At 44.7% G+C, this 19151-nt stretch overlaps 1 protein-coding gene across 1 annotated transcript in view; it reads left to right on the top strand.

Moving 5' to 3' along the window:
* The first annotated feature begins 18527 nt into the window (after nucleotides 1–18527).
* Nucleotides 18528–19151, top strand: part of LOC119181815 (uncharacterized) — a 155743-nt gene continuing 155119 nt past the window's right edge. The window contains exon 1 of the mRNA XM_075875202.1: nucleotides 18528–18954. Within this exon, the coding sequence (XP_075731317.1) occupies nucleotides 18880–18954 (75 nt within the window). The 5' untranslated portion in view covers nucleotides 18528–18879. The remainder of the gene's footprint in view (nucleotides 18955–19151) is intronic.

Below are 19151 nucleotides of genomic sequence, written 5' to 3' on the forward strand. Positions count from 1 at the left end.
GGAACGCCCTGCGCATGCCTTTGCTCCCTGCCATTACCACTGAAGAAGCGGGGACTGAGGGAGGCCGTTCGGAGATGCACATCGCTTCATTCTCATTTTCGCAACCACTGCGATGTCTATTCTATTTTGCGCACGCCTACAGTGCTGGTCTTCTGCATTCCAGCAGGCATACACACAACAGTCGCTCTTCAGTTAAAAGCAACCATTTGTGACTACTTACTACCAATCACTTTTGCGACTTGGGTCTGTTACAACTTACGCGACCACCTCGCGCACGCCACTTCGAGTCACCAGTGTGAACGAGTTCTAAGCGACACAGAAGGACCGCCTTCCGTAGCTCGAATTTTCGGGCGTCCCTGATCAGGAGTAGACAGAGTACCGGGATCATCAGTCTGGCGTTGATGGCACCGTCGCGCTCCAAGGAAAAAGGAAGGGGCGTACGGTTGGCCAACGACAGGGTCCGGCACTTGCGCTTGGTGTCGCGAAGGCTGCGAACGAAACTCGCTCCGTCTTCATTACGTGTCGCACTCCTGTGTCCTTGGAAGATGAGTCGCTTCGTGGAGACACTGAGACACCGAAACCATTAATACGTGTTTCTGCTTATAGCCGCACCCACGACCGCAAAAAGAATACTCACGTGGTTTTTTATGCATTGGTCTATGCATAGGTCGGTGAACTCACTCATGAGTCCAACCACTCGAACTCAGACTCGGATCGAGCCGTGAGTCTAAGTGAGTCTGGGTGCGTAATATTTTGGTGAGTTTGAGTGTGAGTTAGTCTGGTTGAAGAAAGTTTCCCTGAGTTTGAGTCAGTGTGAATTCGGCTCAAAAAATCTTTAGTGATTCTGAGACGGAGTGAGTCCAAAGCTCAAGATATATTTCTTGAGTGAGTCTGCGTGAGTTCCACTTTTTTTCTGCTGAGCTACGGGCTCAAGGCTACAAAGTCAAAAACGAGTGTCGTCGGCTTTTCCTATCTCAGTCGGCTGTATTGATGCCCACCACCTCACCATATTTGTTCACCTTACGTGTATTTGCCCTAGCTCCGGGAACGAAGGCAACGAAAGGTTTTTGCTAGCCGCGTGTTTTTGCAGGACCTCTGCGATCGGCTGACCTTTCACAACTCGATTGATTTCACAACTCGATTTCACAACTCGTCATGTGATTACGTCGTCATTAAACGTCATAGCGACCTCATGATGACGTCTTAAATATTGGCGACTTGTGACGTCATGATGACTTCATATCGTGAGGTCATGTTGTGATTATTTTTGCCTCAACCACTGCCGACGCTCAGTTTTCGCGTTTATAGACTATCTAATCCTTTTGTCCTAAAATAATGCGTGCATATCTCAATCTACGAATGTATAAGCGAGAATAATTGTGCGAGTTTACGCGTTTGTCCGCGCTAAGAAACAGCATTGGATGTGTCTCTCGTGTTTTAAAAAAAAATTAGACAGTGGACATACTTAATAAAAATTCTATAGGGGTTCATTTTGAGATGTGAGTGAGTGAGTGAGGGAGAGAGTGAGTGAGGGAGTGAGTGAACAGGCAGCTATTCATGAACACGGTTTCGTGTTTAGATTTCGTGAGAAATGTTCTCAGTGTCAATGAGTATAAAAAATGAAGCCTGCACATCGTAGATGACGTTAACGGGGACGTTGACGGTTAACAGTTAAGGTGAATCCGTTGTCAACTGTGAGCGCATAGCACGCACAGTAGGTGCTGCTAGTACTTAGTACGTCTGACACTTAATGCTTGCTACTCGGTGGTGCATACTGAATTTTTAATGGACGTGTCTTTTTTCTAGTAAATGTTGCAGACTACATATGTGGTGCAACCGAGAGGATGTAGATCATGAAAAAAATCAACGCGCACGTCAACACACTACTAATCAATTTTAAAATAAAAGGGTATCAGCACATTATCACAGAGATTAGCTAGCATCTTTCAACGTACAATAAATGTCAAATGAATATTAAATGATTGATGTGGAAAACGACGGAAAGCATAATTACACTTGAAATACACCCCGTATTCTATTAGAATACGACTGATGTCAGTCTGCTGAGCGCAAACGTGTGAGATCTTCGCATCCGAACTCGAACGTCGCAGGTAGCCGGGCTCCACATGTGCGATACTCACGTTAATACAAAAAGCGCGACCCGTGGCCCAGTATTCGCAAAATAAAACGTAAAGGAGTACCTGTTGGTAAAGTAAACTTGCCTCTAGAAGAAATTTTAAGCCAATCCTGCCACTTAAATATCATTAGAGAACTTGGCTAACCAATAAGTACTAGGCAACGAACGAAACGCTTTGTCGACTATGTCCCAGTACTTGTAGTAAATTCAACGGAAACTTCAGCACGAATTTCGGGAAGACAAATGAACTTCGGTAAAGTAAAAGTAAGTGCGGGAAGTTGTGGAATTTAATAAAAAATGAAAGGAAAGGCAGCAGGTCCAGAAGGCCGCATTAAATTATCAATAACATGTTTAAAATATTATTTTTCCCGGACGTTGTTAGGAGGTTTTCTGTGTCAAGGAAGGCACTGAGTATCCGCATTAATTTTTTTAGAGCTAAGTTTCAGTGGAGAGTCGTGCGACGAGATAGAACAGCAGTAATAACTTACATTGTCACTGCTGAAATATCCAGTAGCTCCTGCTTAAAAGTTATGAAACATGAGGCAGCGTGGAAAGATAAAACAAAATATATTTTTACATCCTAATACGTAGAATGGACGTTGCTTTAGTGGCAGGAAAAAAGCCGGTCATTCACATCGCCAGCTTGCTAAGCGTTTTAGAACTACGTACGGAGCTGTAGATTAAGATTAATATCCTGTGTCACAACTATAGCATAAACACGACAGCTTCATAGCCATAGGCGAGCGCAGAGTTCTTTAAGGGATGCGGGGGAGAGGGGGGGGGCACAGTTGCGTCGCATCACCCCCCTGCCTAGGCATTACGTCAATGTACAGCTCTAATTTTGCGCCCCTTCCTTGGGCGACTAGAAGGTGGCTAGTGAAGTGGTTAAGCACACTGCTGCCAGCACATCACACAGACGACTGTTTCCTGTCTGCAAATGACAACAGCTTGGGCTTATTCCTAAAGCTGTTTTATAAAACAAACAACAAAAAATACGCTACATTCAGGAATAGCAAATACGTGGGGGAGTGGGGGGGGGGGGGGCGCCCGTCTGGGCTAGTGCATGTTTTTACTGACGATAGAAAAGAAGTTGATCCTCACATCTAATCGATTTTCTTTTGCGAAGCGTTATATACACCATTCGTTTGCATAGTGGCTACGTTTTCAGCGGAAGCAAAAGGATGAAAAGTTTGCTGTTTTGGTGACACACCGTTGCAGGGCGGTTTTGGAAGACGCAATCATAAGGAAACAAAAAAAAAAACATGCGCGTGCACAAGCGACGCCGCTGAATAAACGCAGACTCACCATCGTTGATTGACGATGCGGTAATTAGTTCCGCAGGAACAAGCAATCTTGTGGAGAGAGTCCCAGTTTTCAAAAGAAATGTTCAGGAAACAATGTCGTCATCACATGCCCTGGGTTAAACCAACCGTAAGCCTACCACCTTCCTACATAAAACCGTTCACGCTACTCGGCTCAGGCGCGTTGATGACTGTTGCTCAACTCTGGAGAAACATACTGCTTGCTTCACATAACCGGCAACCATGCGGGTAAACAAAGCAGTGAAGCTTGAACGATGCCGGTAACCTTAAGAAGCCCGTCTGTGTCAATCTAAGGTGCACGCACCGAACAAACTCCCATGTCATTTATCTCACGGTATGCCTTGTCATCTCTTGCATTCTGCAGTATATATATCGTACAGTACGTGGTCTTCAGAGCAACGATCCTTGAGAGCAACTTTCGAGCAACTTGCCTCGCTCATCCGGCAATAAGCGAGACTTAAAGACGCCGATAACTTCGCGGTCCCATAAGTCTTTTTTTTTTTGCTTTTGTTCATTCACCACGATAACATCAAATGGGAATTGCTCCAAGCGCTCAGGCAACTCCAAAAAAAGAAGTAAATGCTCCTGCAAGACGCGGCGCCTGGAAGCGATGGCATTCCACTCCTCTGTACTATCGCTCCTTTGATGGGGTGACGTGGGCACGCCGGGGAACAGAAATTCTCGGTCACAGAACTAATGAGAAAGACGAGATGCGTACATTGTCATTTTTACTTTGAACACGTAACCAAGGTTTAAGTGCAATGTGTATGTGATGATGGATGGTGGTAAACAGTGCCGAGAAAGAAATGATAACGGAGGCGTTCGATGTCAAAGGCAAGCAAGTTGTTCAATAGTTAAAAATATATATATAAATGAAATCGGCAATAATTTGTGCTTCTTGCAACGTCTGTTGTTGGAAATGGTAGCACAAGCGACCCATGAAACTTGGCGGTAACTTTTTTGTACTTTTCTACAGGTATACACACGCACACACACACACACACACACACACACACACACACACACACATATATATATATATATATATATATATATATAAAGAACACAAGCGAGTACACGTACGAAAGAGCAATACTTTTATGCCAACGTTTCAGCCGTGGCACGGCCTTCGTCAGGGAATCATAAGGCCGTGCCACGGCTGAAACGTTGGCATAAAAGTATTGCTCTTTCGTACGTGTACTCGCTTGTGTTCTTTATACGTACCAGACCCCTTGAACTTCCTGCTGAATATATATATATATATATATATATATATATATATATATGGTGGGGTGAAATTCAATAGATCCGGTGGAAAATGCGTTAGAAAAAGAGGTTGACAAACGTGCGAAAAAAAACACAAGTTGTACTAACGTTTCGGCAGATGGGCCTGCCTTCATCAGAGAATATATATATATATGTGTGTGTGTGTGTGACGCAGGAGACGTGATGGCTGTATGATGAACCTTTTATTTGTCTTCGTCTTCCTCCTTCTCTACCATTCCACCACACCGTTCTCGTGTGGTTCGTCATATATATATATATATATATATATATATATATATATATATATATATATATATATATATATATATATATATATATATATATATATATATATATATATATATATATATATATATATTATTCATAATATAAGTTCTTGTCGGCTTCAGATATCGTCACCTTTCCATCAGCAGTCGAATACTACAACCTCTACACACTCGCGACCTGGTCATCCCAGCATTGCACTTGTCATTTTTGGCGACGAACCGATCTCGTTCAAGTTACCGAGAATGTGATCAAAGAATTATGAACGTAATCATATTAGTTTAAATTCTATTTTGGTCTGCATGTGTATTCATATCCAGGATGACGGTACATAACTGCTTTCAGTATCACCTTGACAAGTGCATTAAGGAGAGTGTGATTTCAAGCATGCTTAGGGTGCTGTGTCTCCTACATCACCCACCACTGCACACTTTTATTGAGAAAAAACCGCAGTTGCCTTTTCGGGTCGACTGGTGGCTAGATGCCGTCATCTATTTCACTGATGTCGACAGTCAACTACGCATTCGGGCTTTGTTCGTAACGCTGTTAGTCGCGGAGCTTGCGATATTAGCAGCGTACGTGCTTCTCGGTCACCAAAAAACTGGTGACGGCACGTTTATCACCGACCCTTTTCGTCAGTATACCACTGATCTCGCTTCTTGCCGCCCTCTGCTTATACGTTACTGTCTTCGTTTCTGTGTAGTTTTTTTTTTTTTTTCAATTTCTGTACGAGCAACAGAAAAAACGAAGCAAAAGCAAAAAGCTACATAGCCTGGCGGAGGCTTTTGCTCCGAAATACAGTCTGGCAAAATAAAATAAAATAAAAACTAAAAATAACATGTCATACACAACTTAGCCGCAATTAGAGAACATCATTATATACAGATACAATTTGCAAATACTGATCACACATGTAACCATCACAAATATAAAGAAAGAACAGGACAGTAAATAGTAATGAAATACCTAAAAAACATCGCAATATATACAATAGGTGAGGGGTGAAGCACCTTAGATTGTTGCCTTTTTTGCGTGTAATGTCGTCGTCGCGGTCCATCGTGCATGCTACGGGCCACAATAATTGGGGTAAGTCACTCCATTAACAGCAAAAAGCAAACGATGACAGCTTACGACACACCGACCCCTTAAAGTTATCTGCATTTGTCTTCTCTGCCACCTCGTCAGAGAGCGCTCTGCTGCTGTGTCAACCCTGTGGTGATTCGTCAAATTTGTGTCTCTACCCACTTTATAGTAAAGGCGGTTTCACATGACACAAAAAGTAGCGATTTTCAGGCTGCGAATCAGCTCACAGCAAGAAAAAAAGGGCAGTTCGCTCCCGCCGCAGCGGTCCGCGGCGAGCTTCCAACATGTTGGAAATTTTCGCTCTGATCCCAGCGGCAGGAGCGATTTTCGGTCGGGACCCGTCAAAATAGGGCTGGTCCGGCCAAGCCGTCGAAATAGAGTCAACGTGTTTGTTTTGGTAATGGCCGATGCTGTGCGTTTTAAAATGAGTTCAGACTGGAAAGTTGTTCTTAAATGACGAAACAAGCGGGCCCTTCGTTACCCTTCACGGAAACTTTATGATATCATAATGAACACATTATCACATTACATTCGTGTGTGTCACAATGAGCGGTGGCAAGAACTCTCCGCTCCAGTCGTAGAGCGAAAATCGCGGACCGTTCGCGGTCCATGTAAAACGAAAATGCCATTAGCGACGGTTGCGAACCGCGCGATTGGAGCGAACAGAACAATTTTTTTTTTGCTGCACTCGCGGCATGTAAAACAGCCTTAAAGCTCTCATAAGCAAATGTTGTTCAACCTGGTGACACAGAATAAATGCAATGTCCATTAATTCACTCGTATAATCATTAGACGTTCTTTTCGCTAAACTCACCCGGACCTCCGCTTTCTAAAGGTACCGCCTCCCTATAACTGTGTAAGGCGCAGCGCAAGCAATGTAATCCAAGAAACAAGTGCTAGCCAAAACAACACAGAAGGAGAATATATAGGCATAAGACACGGATGACTCTTCTGCAGGGACCAAGGTATTGGCTCGTGTGTCCCATGGGAGTCCTAGACACAGCCATATGAACTCGATCTTCTCATTACGATCCTGATTTATTGCTTCCTTCCAATTACGCTGATTGCTGCGTATAGGAAAGCCGGGGTTCACGTAATAGCACAGAAGCGTTCCCTGGAGCTGCGTTGGCCCGACTCATTGAAGTCGGCTCTTCCAGGATAGAGTGGCGGAGTCCGATATATTAAGTTTCTGGTTTCCGAATGAAGGGAGCTTCGTATCCGTTCACCACGCTTCCACTGAAAAGCCAGTGCCGTACCATGTGCGTACGAATAGTCACGTTGCAGTTTAACTTTTTGTTTAGCATTGAAACAATTCATTGCATTGCATTGCAATTCATAGCATTGAAACAAGGAGAAAACGAGTCTTCTTCCTTCTCGTTTTATTAGGCCTCTCGTTCAACAACTTTTTTTTTTAGCAAAGCTGCTTGGCCCAGCACTGACGTGCATAATGTTATAAGATCGAGTTAAAATCGGGTGGATCGAATCGGGAATTTTTATCCTGTTATGACGAGGTCGATCTAATGGTTTGTCTCATTAAAAGCCAAATTCTCCAGCCCTGTCCTTGAGGATCAGCTGAGACTAGTGCGCTGAGACTAGTCCGGTGGGCTGAAAGAATGGCCCGAGTCTGCGGTACCTTGAATAAAGGGGCCGATCAGGTGGCGTTGCACTGTTTAAGCGGTGATGATGCATTTTCCGCAAATAAAGTCATGTTCTTTTTCTGTCTTTCGCGCTTTATTTTTTTCTTACTCTTTTAATCACTTTCGCTTTAGTTAAGTCTAAAGCTCAGACATAATTTCTAAGGTCATTTGTAGATTGTGCAGCACGAAACGAAGGACAGTTGTTCGAAGTACGTGTTGCGTTCACTCTCGGAAAATTTGGTTCACGAGTAAAACGGTTTAAAAAACGTGTGCCATACCATCATTGAGCTTTTTCTTGGTACTGCTGTTTTCCATGTCCTTCACTATGCGGTCCATGTATTATTTCAATGTAAATATTTTCTCTAATTTGCCTGCACCGAGTCCTTCCTTGAGTATAATATCAACACCAAATTTTATTATGAGTGTGAACAGAGTGTACAAGTGGACGTAATAGCAAAGCACGAAATTCCCGAAGCTTTACTTACCAAAATTACGGTATGATTGCCGTAGACAGAGCATTAATTAGAAATAACAGACATGGCAGTCAAGTATGATACACGGGATAGTGTGTGAAGTGATTACGATCTAAGCGTGAAGAATTGAAAGTGGAGAAAATACATTTTGCTACTGATAGGAACCGAACCTGCGACCTTCGAATAACGCGTTCGATGCTTTACCCTCATAATCATATGGTGATTTTGGGACGTCAGACCCCACTTATCAATCAAACCAATCAAGTGACAATAGTGGTGCTTAAGGGAGGCATTTACTGCTGCTAGATGTCTGACCGTAAGTTAAAGCTGCGTACGTCCAACATGCTCGGAAAAAAGCTTCGGGAACTCGCAGTTACCGCGCATTAGCCATGCTGCGCGTGGAGGAGACAGCGGTGTTTCTTTCACGGCATAATTTCCGTGCATGCAGGGAAAGCAGCACTTGCCCGTGAAAGCCGGTGTTCTTAAACTTTTCTACGATCGAGCTCGCTTTCCACGGGAAAGCTGCCGAAGTTTTACAAAAAAAAAAAGGTATTAATTCACGCAGAAACTTGTGCGAACATATTAAAAGGCTCGCACACTCCACGTGCACCTAATTGACCGAGTTCAAGCGCAGGTTTTTGTCAGGGGTAGCGGTGGTCGGCACGTGTAATCTAGTGAGGCCTGGCGTCGATTAAAATTTCTGTCCGATTAACCTGGAAAAGCTTCAGCGCTATGGCTTCATTCATTATTGAGTTTGTTTTTTTTTTGCATTTATGAAGTCTCCAAGGAGAAAATAAATAGAGCGATATAGAGATTCATATTACGGCTGGTCTGCTTTAACCCTGGAGACCACGGTGATTCGGGGTTGATGTAAGTGTGAACGACGTGGTGTTTCAAGCGTAGCGTCGCATTGTCTACGTTTACTTGAGCGCAAAAGTAATGCTTTTTGTAATAAATTTCTCGGTGCATGAAGTTTTTATTCCTTTTTCTTTCACTCTAAATGTATACGGCTACTCATAGACTTTCGTTTATTAGTTGTTAGTGCAATGTGGTTAACAAGCCAAACTATACAAGTAGGCACACGGACGAACACTCTCGCACTTAGTCCTACTTCGTCAATAAAACAGAAGTAATGTACAGAGTTTTACGTCCCGAAATTGTAAGAGTTTCACAAGCGTAACCGGGACTCAAAACTGATTACGATGAAAAAAGATGTTAGCAGATAAAAATTCACGGCTGTCCACGAAGTGAATGATTAGTGGGTAAAACAGGAGGATTGGTCAGTCTTACCGCAAATCACACGTAAAATGGACCATTCACGCGCGTAAATGATGACCAATCGGTGTACAGTCATATACAATGTTTATAGGTTAAATAATATAAATTTTGGGGTCTGACGTCTCAAAACCACCTTATGATCACGAGAGACGCCTTAGTGGAGGGCTCCGGATATTTCGCCCATCTGGGGTTCTCTAGGCTGCACCGAAGTCTAGGCACAATGGCCTCACACATTTCACCTCGATCGAGAATACAGCCACCGCGGCCAGGATTGGGCACCGCGACCTGCGGGTTAACCTCCTTGCTGCTCTTAGGGTTTCGCGCATGACAGGTTCGGGACAGCTAAGTGTTCTCCTGTAGTTGAGTACCAGGTACACGAAATCGTTAAACTCTTTTTTTAGACACAGGAGCCGAGTCCCTTAGCCACTAGACTACCGTGGCGGGGGATCATTGGTCCTAACTGGCATGTTAGGACCAATAATATTCCATGCACTTAACAGAGCCGAGTCCCTTAGCCACTAGACCACCGTGGCGGGGGATTATTGGTCCTGACTGGCATGTTAAGACCAATAATATTCCATGCACATAACAAAACTGATGTACACATCTTCTTGTGAATAATAAATGAATCAAATTGAATTGAAATTGAAATTGTTTTGAGTTGTGAATTCCATTTTGCCTTCATCAATACTTGTTTGTGGTATCGGATCTAGCCTGCATCTATCGAAGACGTGGTCTGGGCACATTCCATGGTCGTTATTGCTTGTTTACAGTTATAATAAACACGTCGTACAGCATATAGAAACGTCATCTATACTGCACAATCCGGTCGTTGTTCATGATCATATCCGTCATCGTCTTCATCGTCGTCAGCATCGTCGTCATTGCCGACCGTGGTTACGGCATGACAGAGGACAGACCACCTTATTTATGAGTTGCAGTGTTCTGAGACTTAGAGAGCACGTTACAGAACCCTAGGTAGCCGAGACTTCGGGAGCCCGCCACTACGACGTCCTTCGTCATCATACGGTGGTTTTGGAACGTTCAACCCCACATATTTATCGACTGATGCTCCAAGTACGCAACCTGAAACTCATCCCGGGGAATGAAATAATAATAATAATAATAATAATAATAATAATAATAATAATAATAATAAAGGCATAACAATGTGCTGAAAAACTATTCCTTAGAAGCCAGCGCGAAATAATGAATAAGAAAAACGAACTGGAAGAGCAGCCAGCTTCTGAGACAGGTGCCTTCTTCGCGACGAGATTAAAGGTTACCTTCTGCGGGGCACATCGCTTTCTTATCGTACCGTTCATTCTTCTGTTTTACCCTACATTGAGACAAATAGAATGCCATCCCTGTAAAAAAAAAAGAAAATGCGAACGCGCTAGAGGTGTGGGCTCAACCGTGAAAGCGTATAGCGGGCCTGCTTTAGACTGATGAAGCGGCCCGGTAACGTCACGCAACACTCCAAGGGCGACGCAGTGACGGTGACGAGCAACTCCATTAGAATGCGCGTCCGCTCTTGTGTTACAAAAAGAACGAGGCCCGGCCGTCAACCGGAACCCACCGTGCTCGCCTGCCAAGTTAATCTTGTTCCTTACATTACCACTAAAGGAAGGGGGGAATCTTTGCAGCCGTGAAAGCTTGATATTTGTTCAAGGTATAATACCGCGTTTTCGCGTTTTTCCCCAACGGATCCGTGAAGTACGTCCTCCCAAAGATATCATGCGCATAGGTCAATCATGCACGTAGGCGTACGCATGGATTGCGGGTGAGGGAGGGGAGTAGGGGAGGGCGTATATGTCATCTAAAAGGGAGAGGGCGCAAAGTCAGCCCCATACTTTGACGTAATATGAAGGGGGGTGTTACGTCAAACCTTCACCCCCTCTCCTCATGTTAACCCTACTCACGCGTATGATCATACATGAGCACGCTGAACATGGCTAACGTTTAGAAGCAGAGATGTTTGGGTGAGTTTGCATTGATACTTGCTGTTGCATAGGAGCGGCAAGGGTTTCCAGATCGCTTTCTCGGATACTCGTTTAGCTACGCTTTAAAATACTAGTTTTCTCAGTTCGTAATGAACCGGCTGAAAAAAAATCTGTTGGCATAATGCTCATCTTCGAACACACAACAAATGCCTGCATCAACCTATAGTATATGTTATGGGACCTGGTGAGGGGCGCTTTAAGTATGGCAAGTTAGAGGACCCAAAATGCAGCGCTTTTCCCGTTAATTAAGCGTTGGGTGACAACATAAATTCACAAACAAATTAAGGAAGAGTTAGGACGCACGCCTAATGTATCCCGCAATTGCGGTAAGCTCGAAAGAAGGACGCTGTCTTGAATTACGCCCTCCTGCTAGCAGTTCGGGTTTGTGTTTCATTGCCTGTATTGACCGGGGAAGAAAACTTTTGAGGAGACAGGCGAGGAAAAACTTAATATCTGGGCTGAAATTCTTGGTTTACTTTATTGAAGGTTTCGGCCGTGTGTGCTCGTCGTACGAGGCAGACAGGTTTCGCGACAGCTCCGGAGATGAGATTGGGCTCCCCCACGAACAGCGTGCACGCGGTTATTTGCATACTTTAGAGGCGCCACCACTCGAACTTCTCCCTATATCCACTGGGGCTAGGCTTCACACTTCAGGAAACATTGAATGTGAACGCGTGTGGCGTTCCGTATTTGCATAAACTATCTGGAAACTGATCAGGTGTACACTGTAGTCATAAATGTGACGAAAGGAATTAAAAATAACGAATAATAGTTGAGCTACAGGGGAGGTATTCTGTTTTTTTTTTTTTTTCACGTCACTAACAACTATTTAGACACGACCATTTGAAGGTAACATAAACGTAGAAAAAAATCATGTGTGGTTTATATTTATTTTGTATAAGGAAGGTGAATCATACATTCGTTTTTTTTTTTTCAACTTACAGTTAAACACTCTTATTCGGGTCCCGCTTAAAGCCACTAGCCCGGAAACTGGGAATTTTTCAGCTTGTTTCCTGGATACAGCCATCACTTTGCAGACTAAGTTTGAAAAGTCAGACCAAGGGTCTAAAGCTCCAGCGAGCCACCGACGTGAAATTTAGTCTCCCGAAAAGCCTGGATAGCAAAGCATGTTGGTGCAGGGGGAAACTAAATGGAACCAGGGTGGGTCGGGGAGGGGTTTGTTGAAGATAATCTTAGATAACGTGGCTGTCTGAAAAAATGCCTTTAGAATATCTCATTTCTGAAGGGGACTTAACGTCAGCTTGCTACAAATATATTGACACTCATAACGACTGAAGTGTGGTCGCGGATTCTGAGACGTAGATTGTTTGTTCCGCGGTTATCCTTCAGCATGTGGTGACCGGACGGGAAGCCTCGCTAAATATATGCTTGAGGCCAGCCTCTGTTACTCTCAATATTTATTCTAAAAAAAAAATTCGGCAGAACGCACGTACGTGGGAATCGACGTTATGCGAAGCATGCGGAGGGAAGGTGACCTAGTCGTAATTTTTTTTTATTGAGCGACACGTCATGAAATGACTCTAAGTATATGTGCAAATGTTGCACGCACAGACATATGTTGAAGAAATGCAGATGTTTATATAACCAGTTGTTTGCACTTGAGCAAAGATGACAACTGATTGATTGATTTATTTGTGGTATTTAACGTCCCAAAACCACCATATTATTATGAGAGACACCATAGTGGAGGGCTCCGAAAATTTCGACCACTTGGGGTTCTTTGACGTGCACTCAAACCTGAGTACAAGGGCCTACAACATTTCCGCCTCCATCGTAAATGCAGCCGCCACAGCCAGGTTGATCCCGCAACCTGCGAAAAAGATGCGAACTGGAACATGCGTATTAGCAACACCAGATGCTGATATGAAGCACTGATGCTTGCGAAGAGGCTGGCCTTGGACACTGCTACATAAGTCAACTTCAGAGCATGGCCCCTAACCACAATTGACGTTAAGGTGACGTGGCGGCTGTGTCAAAACAGTGCTTATGTATTTTTTTATAAAGTTAGGTAGGCAGTACTGCAATCACTATTGACGTCTTACGAAGATTAGCGTCTATTTGAAAAGTAGTTCCGAGACCTGGCGTAGCTCTGCGGTAGAATGCTTGACTACCACGCAGAATGCTTAGGTTCGAATCCTGCTAAGACCATGAAATTGATTCCTTGCATTCATCGGGGGGTCAACGCTGCCTACTTCAGTTTTTTTTTTAACACCCAAATTTATTCTATGCCATCATTGGGTCGACGCTACTAATTTCGGGTATTTCTTAACGCTTACGCATTAAAATTGCCCATGTGTGTTCTCATCGTTCTTAAGTAAATACTAAGTGTTAATCACCCGCATACCATAATACCCGCATACCAGCGGCACATACCCGCCCATGGGTATGTGCCGCTGTCTGACGGGAAGTGTTTGACGACGTACGCGACTGGATTGTGAGGTTATTGATGTCTTGACCAGCGCGTCATGTTCGTCATACCACCTTACCCTCCCATGCTAATTTTGGTTCACGCCAAGTTAGGAGGGTGACCACGAGAGCACCCAGACGTAAGTAGATAGATAGATAGATAGATAGATAGATAGATAGATAGATAGATAGATAGATAGATAGATAGATAGATAGATAGATAGATAGATAGATAGATAGATAGATAGATAGATAGATAGATAGATAGATAGACAGACAGACAGACAGACAGATAGATAGATAGATAGATAGATAGATAGATAGATAGATAGATAGATAGATAGATAGATAGATAGATAGATAGATAGATAGATAGATAGATAGATAGATAGATAGATAGATAGATAGATAGATAGATAGATAGATAGATAGATAGATAGATAGATAGATAGATAGACGGACAGACAGACAGACAGACACGCGCAAAGTCGCCGAAGTTCGCTAAGAAATGCTTCGCATTTAAAACCTATGGACTGAAGACAATTATGTGGTGGCCGGGCCACTGGCGAAATGCCCGCAGACGATGTCTTTGTGGCTTCTGCTCGAGTGTATGGGAAACAGATCAAGTTTACCGTTGTGCTATCTTCCGTGGACAGGCTATTTATCGGGACATGTTTTGCGGTATCACATTCGCGAAATGTAGATGTGGTGCGTATAAGGTGCACTGGTTAAAGCAGGTTTTTTTTTTTTTCTGTCTGTCACGGTGGATCAGTGGTTACGTTACTCAGCCACTCACACAAAGTTCACCGGTTCGATCCCGTCTGGCCGCTGAATTCAGATCGGCAAAACCTGCGGCACTCGCATTTCGATGAAAGACGATATAGCAGAGGCACAATAATACTGTTCGTTGTAAATGTGTATTAAATAAGACTAGGTGGTCGAAATTTCCTGAACCCTCCACTGCGACGTTTCTCATAAACATGTCCTGGTTTTGGTACGTAAAACCCCTGATATTACAAAAATAGTGTTGTCTGAATGACACAAATAGCAGAGTCAGGCAAAGTAAAGCGGATGACGTAGGCTTAACGTAGGCAAAGCAAGTCGCATATAGTGATGACGCCTGTGCACAGCTTGCGGCACGATTGGTTGCAGCTAAGCCACGTTACAGTTCACCTACTCACTAGATGATTGGTCAAGTCACGCTGATCCAGCTTCAAAGTAACACGAAATAAATAGAGCAATACAGATTCGCACTTGGATTTTGACATTGAGACCGCGGAAATTATTATGTTCTTGTAATGAACCTAACGTGTCAGATTAAGCGTTTCCTTCAAAGTCATGTTGGTAACACATTAGAGTGATGTGTGTTTGAATAATAATTAGGGCATTCTCTGAGAGTTTGCTGCTAGTTTCCACCATTCATCTTCAGCGTCATCTTCCATTGTTTGCTTTTTTTTTTGTATCCACAAGCAGTAAACGCCGACATAATTAAAATCGCAGGCGTAGGTCTTGGACGTCACGGAGTATAAATAACCCTTCATGGTAAACAACTCCAGAAAAGGGTTGAATTGTTGGAGAGCCATACCACGTGGGTGTAACCGCTTCGTCAGGCGCAGTTCCGTTCCCTCGGGGCGTCAGTGATGCCTTAAGAACGCAGGCCATGCGATATCTAATATCCTGTCACAAAAAACAGTTTCGCCCACGCTAAAGTCTTCTTTCACGGTACTCTTCTCGCAAGCATTAAGATGAAATGAGAAAGATCTTGCTTTTTTTTACTCAGTTTTCGTTTTATAGGTTTTTTTTTTCGTTTGGCATTCATGTGGATTTTTTTTCTTTTTTTCTTGCCAAGATCTCCAGTGGTGAACTGAGCCATTTCAGTCGGGAATATCCAACCAAACAAAACCTGTATTAACGCGTGAAAAAGGCTACGATGCCACGGTACAGAGAGCGTCACTCTACGTTAAATGTCAGGTTCTACGAAACGTCTTGTTATTGGTTCCTTCAGAGTGAAATAAACGACAAAGTAAATAACTCACAGCTACCGACTTGATTGATTTGTGGGGTTTAACATCCCAAAACCACCATATGATTATGAGAGACGGCGTAGTGGAGGGCTCCGGAAATTTCGACCACCAGGGGTTCTTTAACGTGCACCCAAATCTGAGAACACGGGCCTACAGCATTTCCGCCTCCATCGGAAAAGCAGCCGCCGGAACCGGGATTCGATCCCGCGACCTGCGGGTCAGCAGACGAGTACTAGACCACCGCGGCGGGGCCAGCTACCTACTTGAACGAGCCCAATAACTGTACCATTATTTATACCCTTCAGCTTCAATATGCCCGTGACATGAAAAACAAGTTACGGCGAAGGCTTAAAAAAGAGAGAAACCAGAGATATTTTCCTTGTGGCCTGCCCGCATACGCTTTCACAAATGTGCTGCACCAACCTGGAAAGTGCGGCAACTTCTGATCACTCTTCGCGACCTCTTGAAGCCCCCCCAAACAACGTCGAAAATATGACAAACAAATCTGTTTTTCTCAGCTGGCATTTGCCGTCTTTATGCACAATCCATCACGCGAGCAGTCCACCCACGTGACGTCACGAGGGAATAGGCTCTCTATTGGTCCCTATACGAGGGATGTGAGCTGTGAATCGACTCTTTCCCTGCTTGTCATGCAAACGCACGCCCATTATGCTTTGTTTCCCTCGACTATTTGTGCGAATAACTGGCGCCACTTTTCTCTTGCTGCCCGTTTTTGATTGTGCAGTGGAGGAAGTAGCGTCTAGCCGAAAGACGCGAAAGCCAGAAAAGCTCATGGTTTGATGCTGACATAGTTCACTTGTTTTATAAAGAAACAAAAAGCTGGCCGCATATCGGCGTGCTTCGCTGCAAAGGTCGCCAAAAGGCGATAGTATTCTGGCTGGAGACGCTGCCTTAAAGTACCTAGAAATAACTAAAGTAGTGTTATTCGTGTCGCCGTGCAGGATCCTCCTCTCACGCGTGCTTGGTTAGGTTGGTAGTGCAGGCGCCATCTTGTCTGTCCTCAATCGCATGTTTTCTTTTGCTTTCACGGCGACACCAACTTACCCTCATCTGTGCGCCGGAAGAATGCATGCCTTCCTCCGCAGTTTCCTGCTGGACGCTGCAGGGGCGCTGCTGCAGCTGCTGAGAGAGGAGGTACAGGCAAAGGGGGCGCGGTTCTATCATATTCTAGTTCACTATAGCGCTACTTTGTTCGTTGTAGGGATATTACGCTGCGCGAGATACGGACGCCATTTAGCGGTAATGTCAAGAAACAAAAGCTATTGAAAAACGCAGAGCAACTAGTACGTGACAGCCCCACGTCGCTCTAGCGAAGCGTAGGAAACGCCCGGTTTTTCGTTCATAGCGTCGCATTGTCAGCGCCACGTAATAAACAATGAGTTCAATACCATTAGGTAGCTGTGCATTTTCTAAATAAAGAAACACACTACCAAATACTTGCGCATTGGTATTGCACCTCATATATGCGTAATATTCGCTTTTTTCATCGACAGTGTTCAGAAGTATGAACGCAGCCACCAGAACAAGATCGCTGGGCATTCATCAAGGGCCTATACTTTTGTCGGGTGGCTGAAGTTGAGTTAAGTGACACACAGCTAGACAGACAAACAAACCAAAATTTTTATCTTGGAGTATCCCAATTCATACAATCATCTATATTAAGTGGTGAGCAGGAGACAGCACCCCACAGGTCGCGGGATCGAATCCCGGCTGCGGCGGCTGCATTTCCGATGGAGGCGGAAATGTTGTAGGCCCGTGTGCTCAGATTTGGGTGCACGTTAAAGTACCCCTGGTGGTCGAAATTTCCAGAGCCCTCCTCTGCGCCGCCTCTCATAATGATGTGGTGATTTTGGGACGTTAAACACCACATATCAATCAATCAATTAATCAGGGGCGGGCCCTCAGGAGAAGAAAATGACGACGGTGCCAGGCTGTGGCACGTGTTCCCTGCTGCTTTATACATCGAGTGAGATAAAAAAAAAAGATGACAATCACCTTGAAGTCGGTTTAGGTGGTTTAGGTCAATGCAGAAGGAAACCAGTCAGATTTTTTTTTTTTTTTTTGCCAGCATCACGAAACACTTGCGAAAAAAAAAATGGTTCTAGCTACCCTGTGCCACCCATCCCAACCAGGATGAAGATTTAAACACGTGCTCAGTTTCGCGCTGACCCACCGACGCCAGATGGCGGCACCTGACGGTCGATGAAGTCTCCTCGCTCTCTTTCATCGCTGAACTCGTGCTTCCCCGTGTTCGCGGGTGAGGAGGAAAATCGTTGAAGAAGAGAGATGAAAATAGCGAATGAGAGAAAGAAGAAAGCAGCGAGTGGCGTGTTTCGCGTTGCGCGAACGGGAGGAGAGGAAGGCGTGCGAAAGAGAAAGAGAGGCGCCGGACCGGCGAAACACACTCGGATCCTGCCGAAATTTTCGGGCGGCTCGCAAGCCGTCTCGCTAGCAGCCGTGTCGGGATCTCGTGTTCGTTGGGCTCGGTTTGAGAAGTGCGCGCAACTTCGCTCGTTCGCAGTGTCCCGCGTTTGATCTGCCGAGTCGCGAGTTTGTGAATCCGTGCGTCTGGGAAGCTCCAGTCGTCGACAGAATCGATTTTGTGGAAGCTCGTCCGGCCGTCGTCTGCTACTGTCCATCGTCTGCTCCGACTGTCGTGTAGTTCCGGTCCTCTTTTGGCATCCCTCTCTCCCCCACTGACTACGCCAACTCTTTTACGAAGGAGCTCGGCAGTGGTCGAAGCTTCAACGAGTGCGTCTGACGGGACTGGTGCGACTACGAGCAGCTTTTGCCCTGTGGTTCTGGTCAGTTGTCGTGTCATAGGTGATGGTGTCGGTGCCGCGGTTGCGGACGGATCACGTGCAAGGTTGTCGTCGCTGCTGAGGGCTTCGGGAGACAGTGCGAGCCCACCGCTGCCGTCGAAATGAGGACCTTGCAGGAAGATGCACCTTTCAAGAATGTGAGAAGGAAAGCTCGCTTCTCCGAGCGTGTCGCAAGGGTAAGGACACTTTCGTTTACGAGCATGGTGGACATACATTTTCGATGTTCCGACTACTTTCTTGCATAACGATGATAATGGTTGTCGTGAACGGCTTAGCCGAGCGACAACCGCCTGATTGATGGTAGTCAAGACATGGTAGCGTTCTTCACTGATAACGTCACAAGTGAGCTGGAAAAAAAAGGACACAAAAATGC

Source organism: Rhipicephalus microplus, chromosome 10 (assembly GCF_043290135.1).
Source record: "Rhipicephalus microplus isolate Deutch F79 chromosome 10, USDA_Rmic, whole genome shotgun sequence".
Lineage (NCBI taxonomy): Eukaryota > Metazoa > Arthropoda > Arachnida > Ixodida > Ixodidae > Rhipicephalus > Rhipicephalus microplus.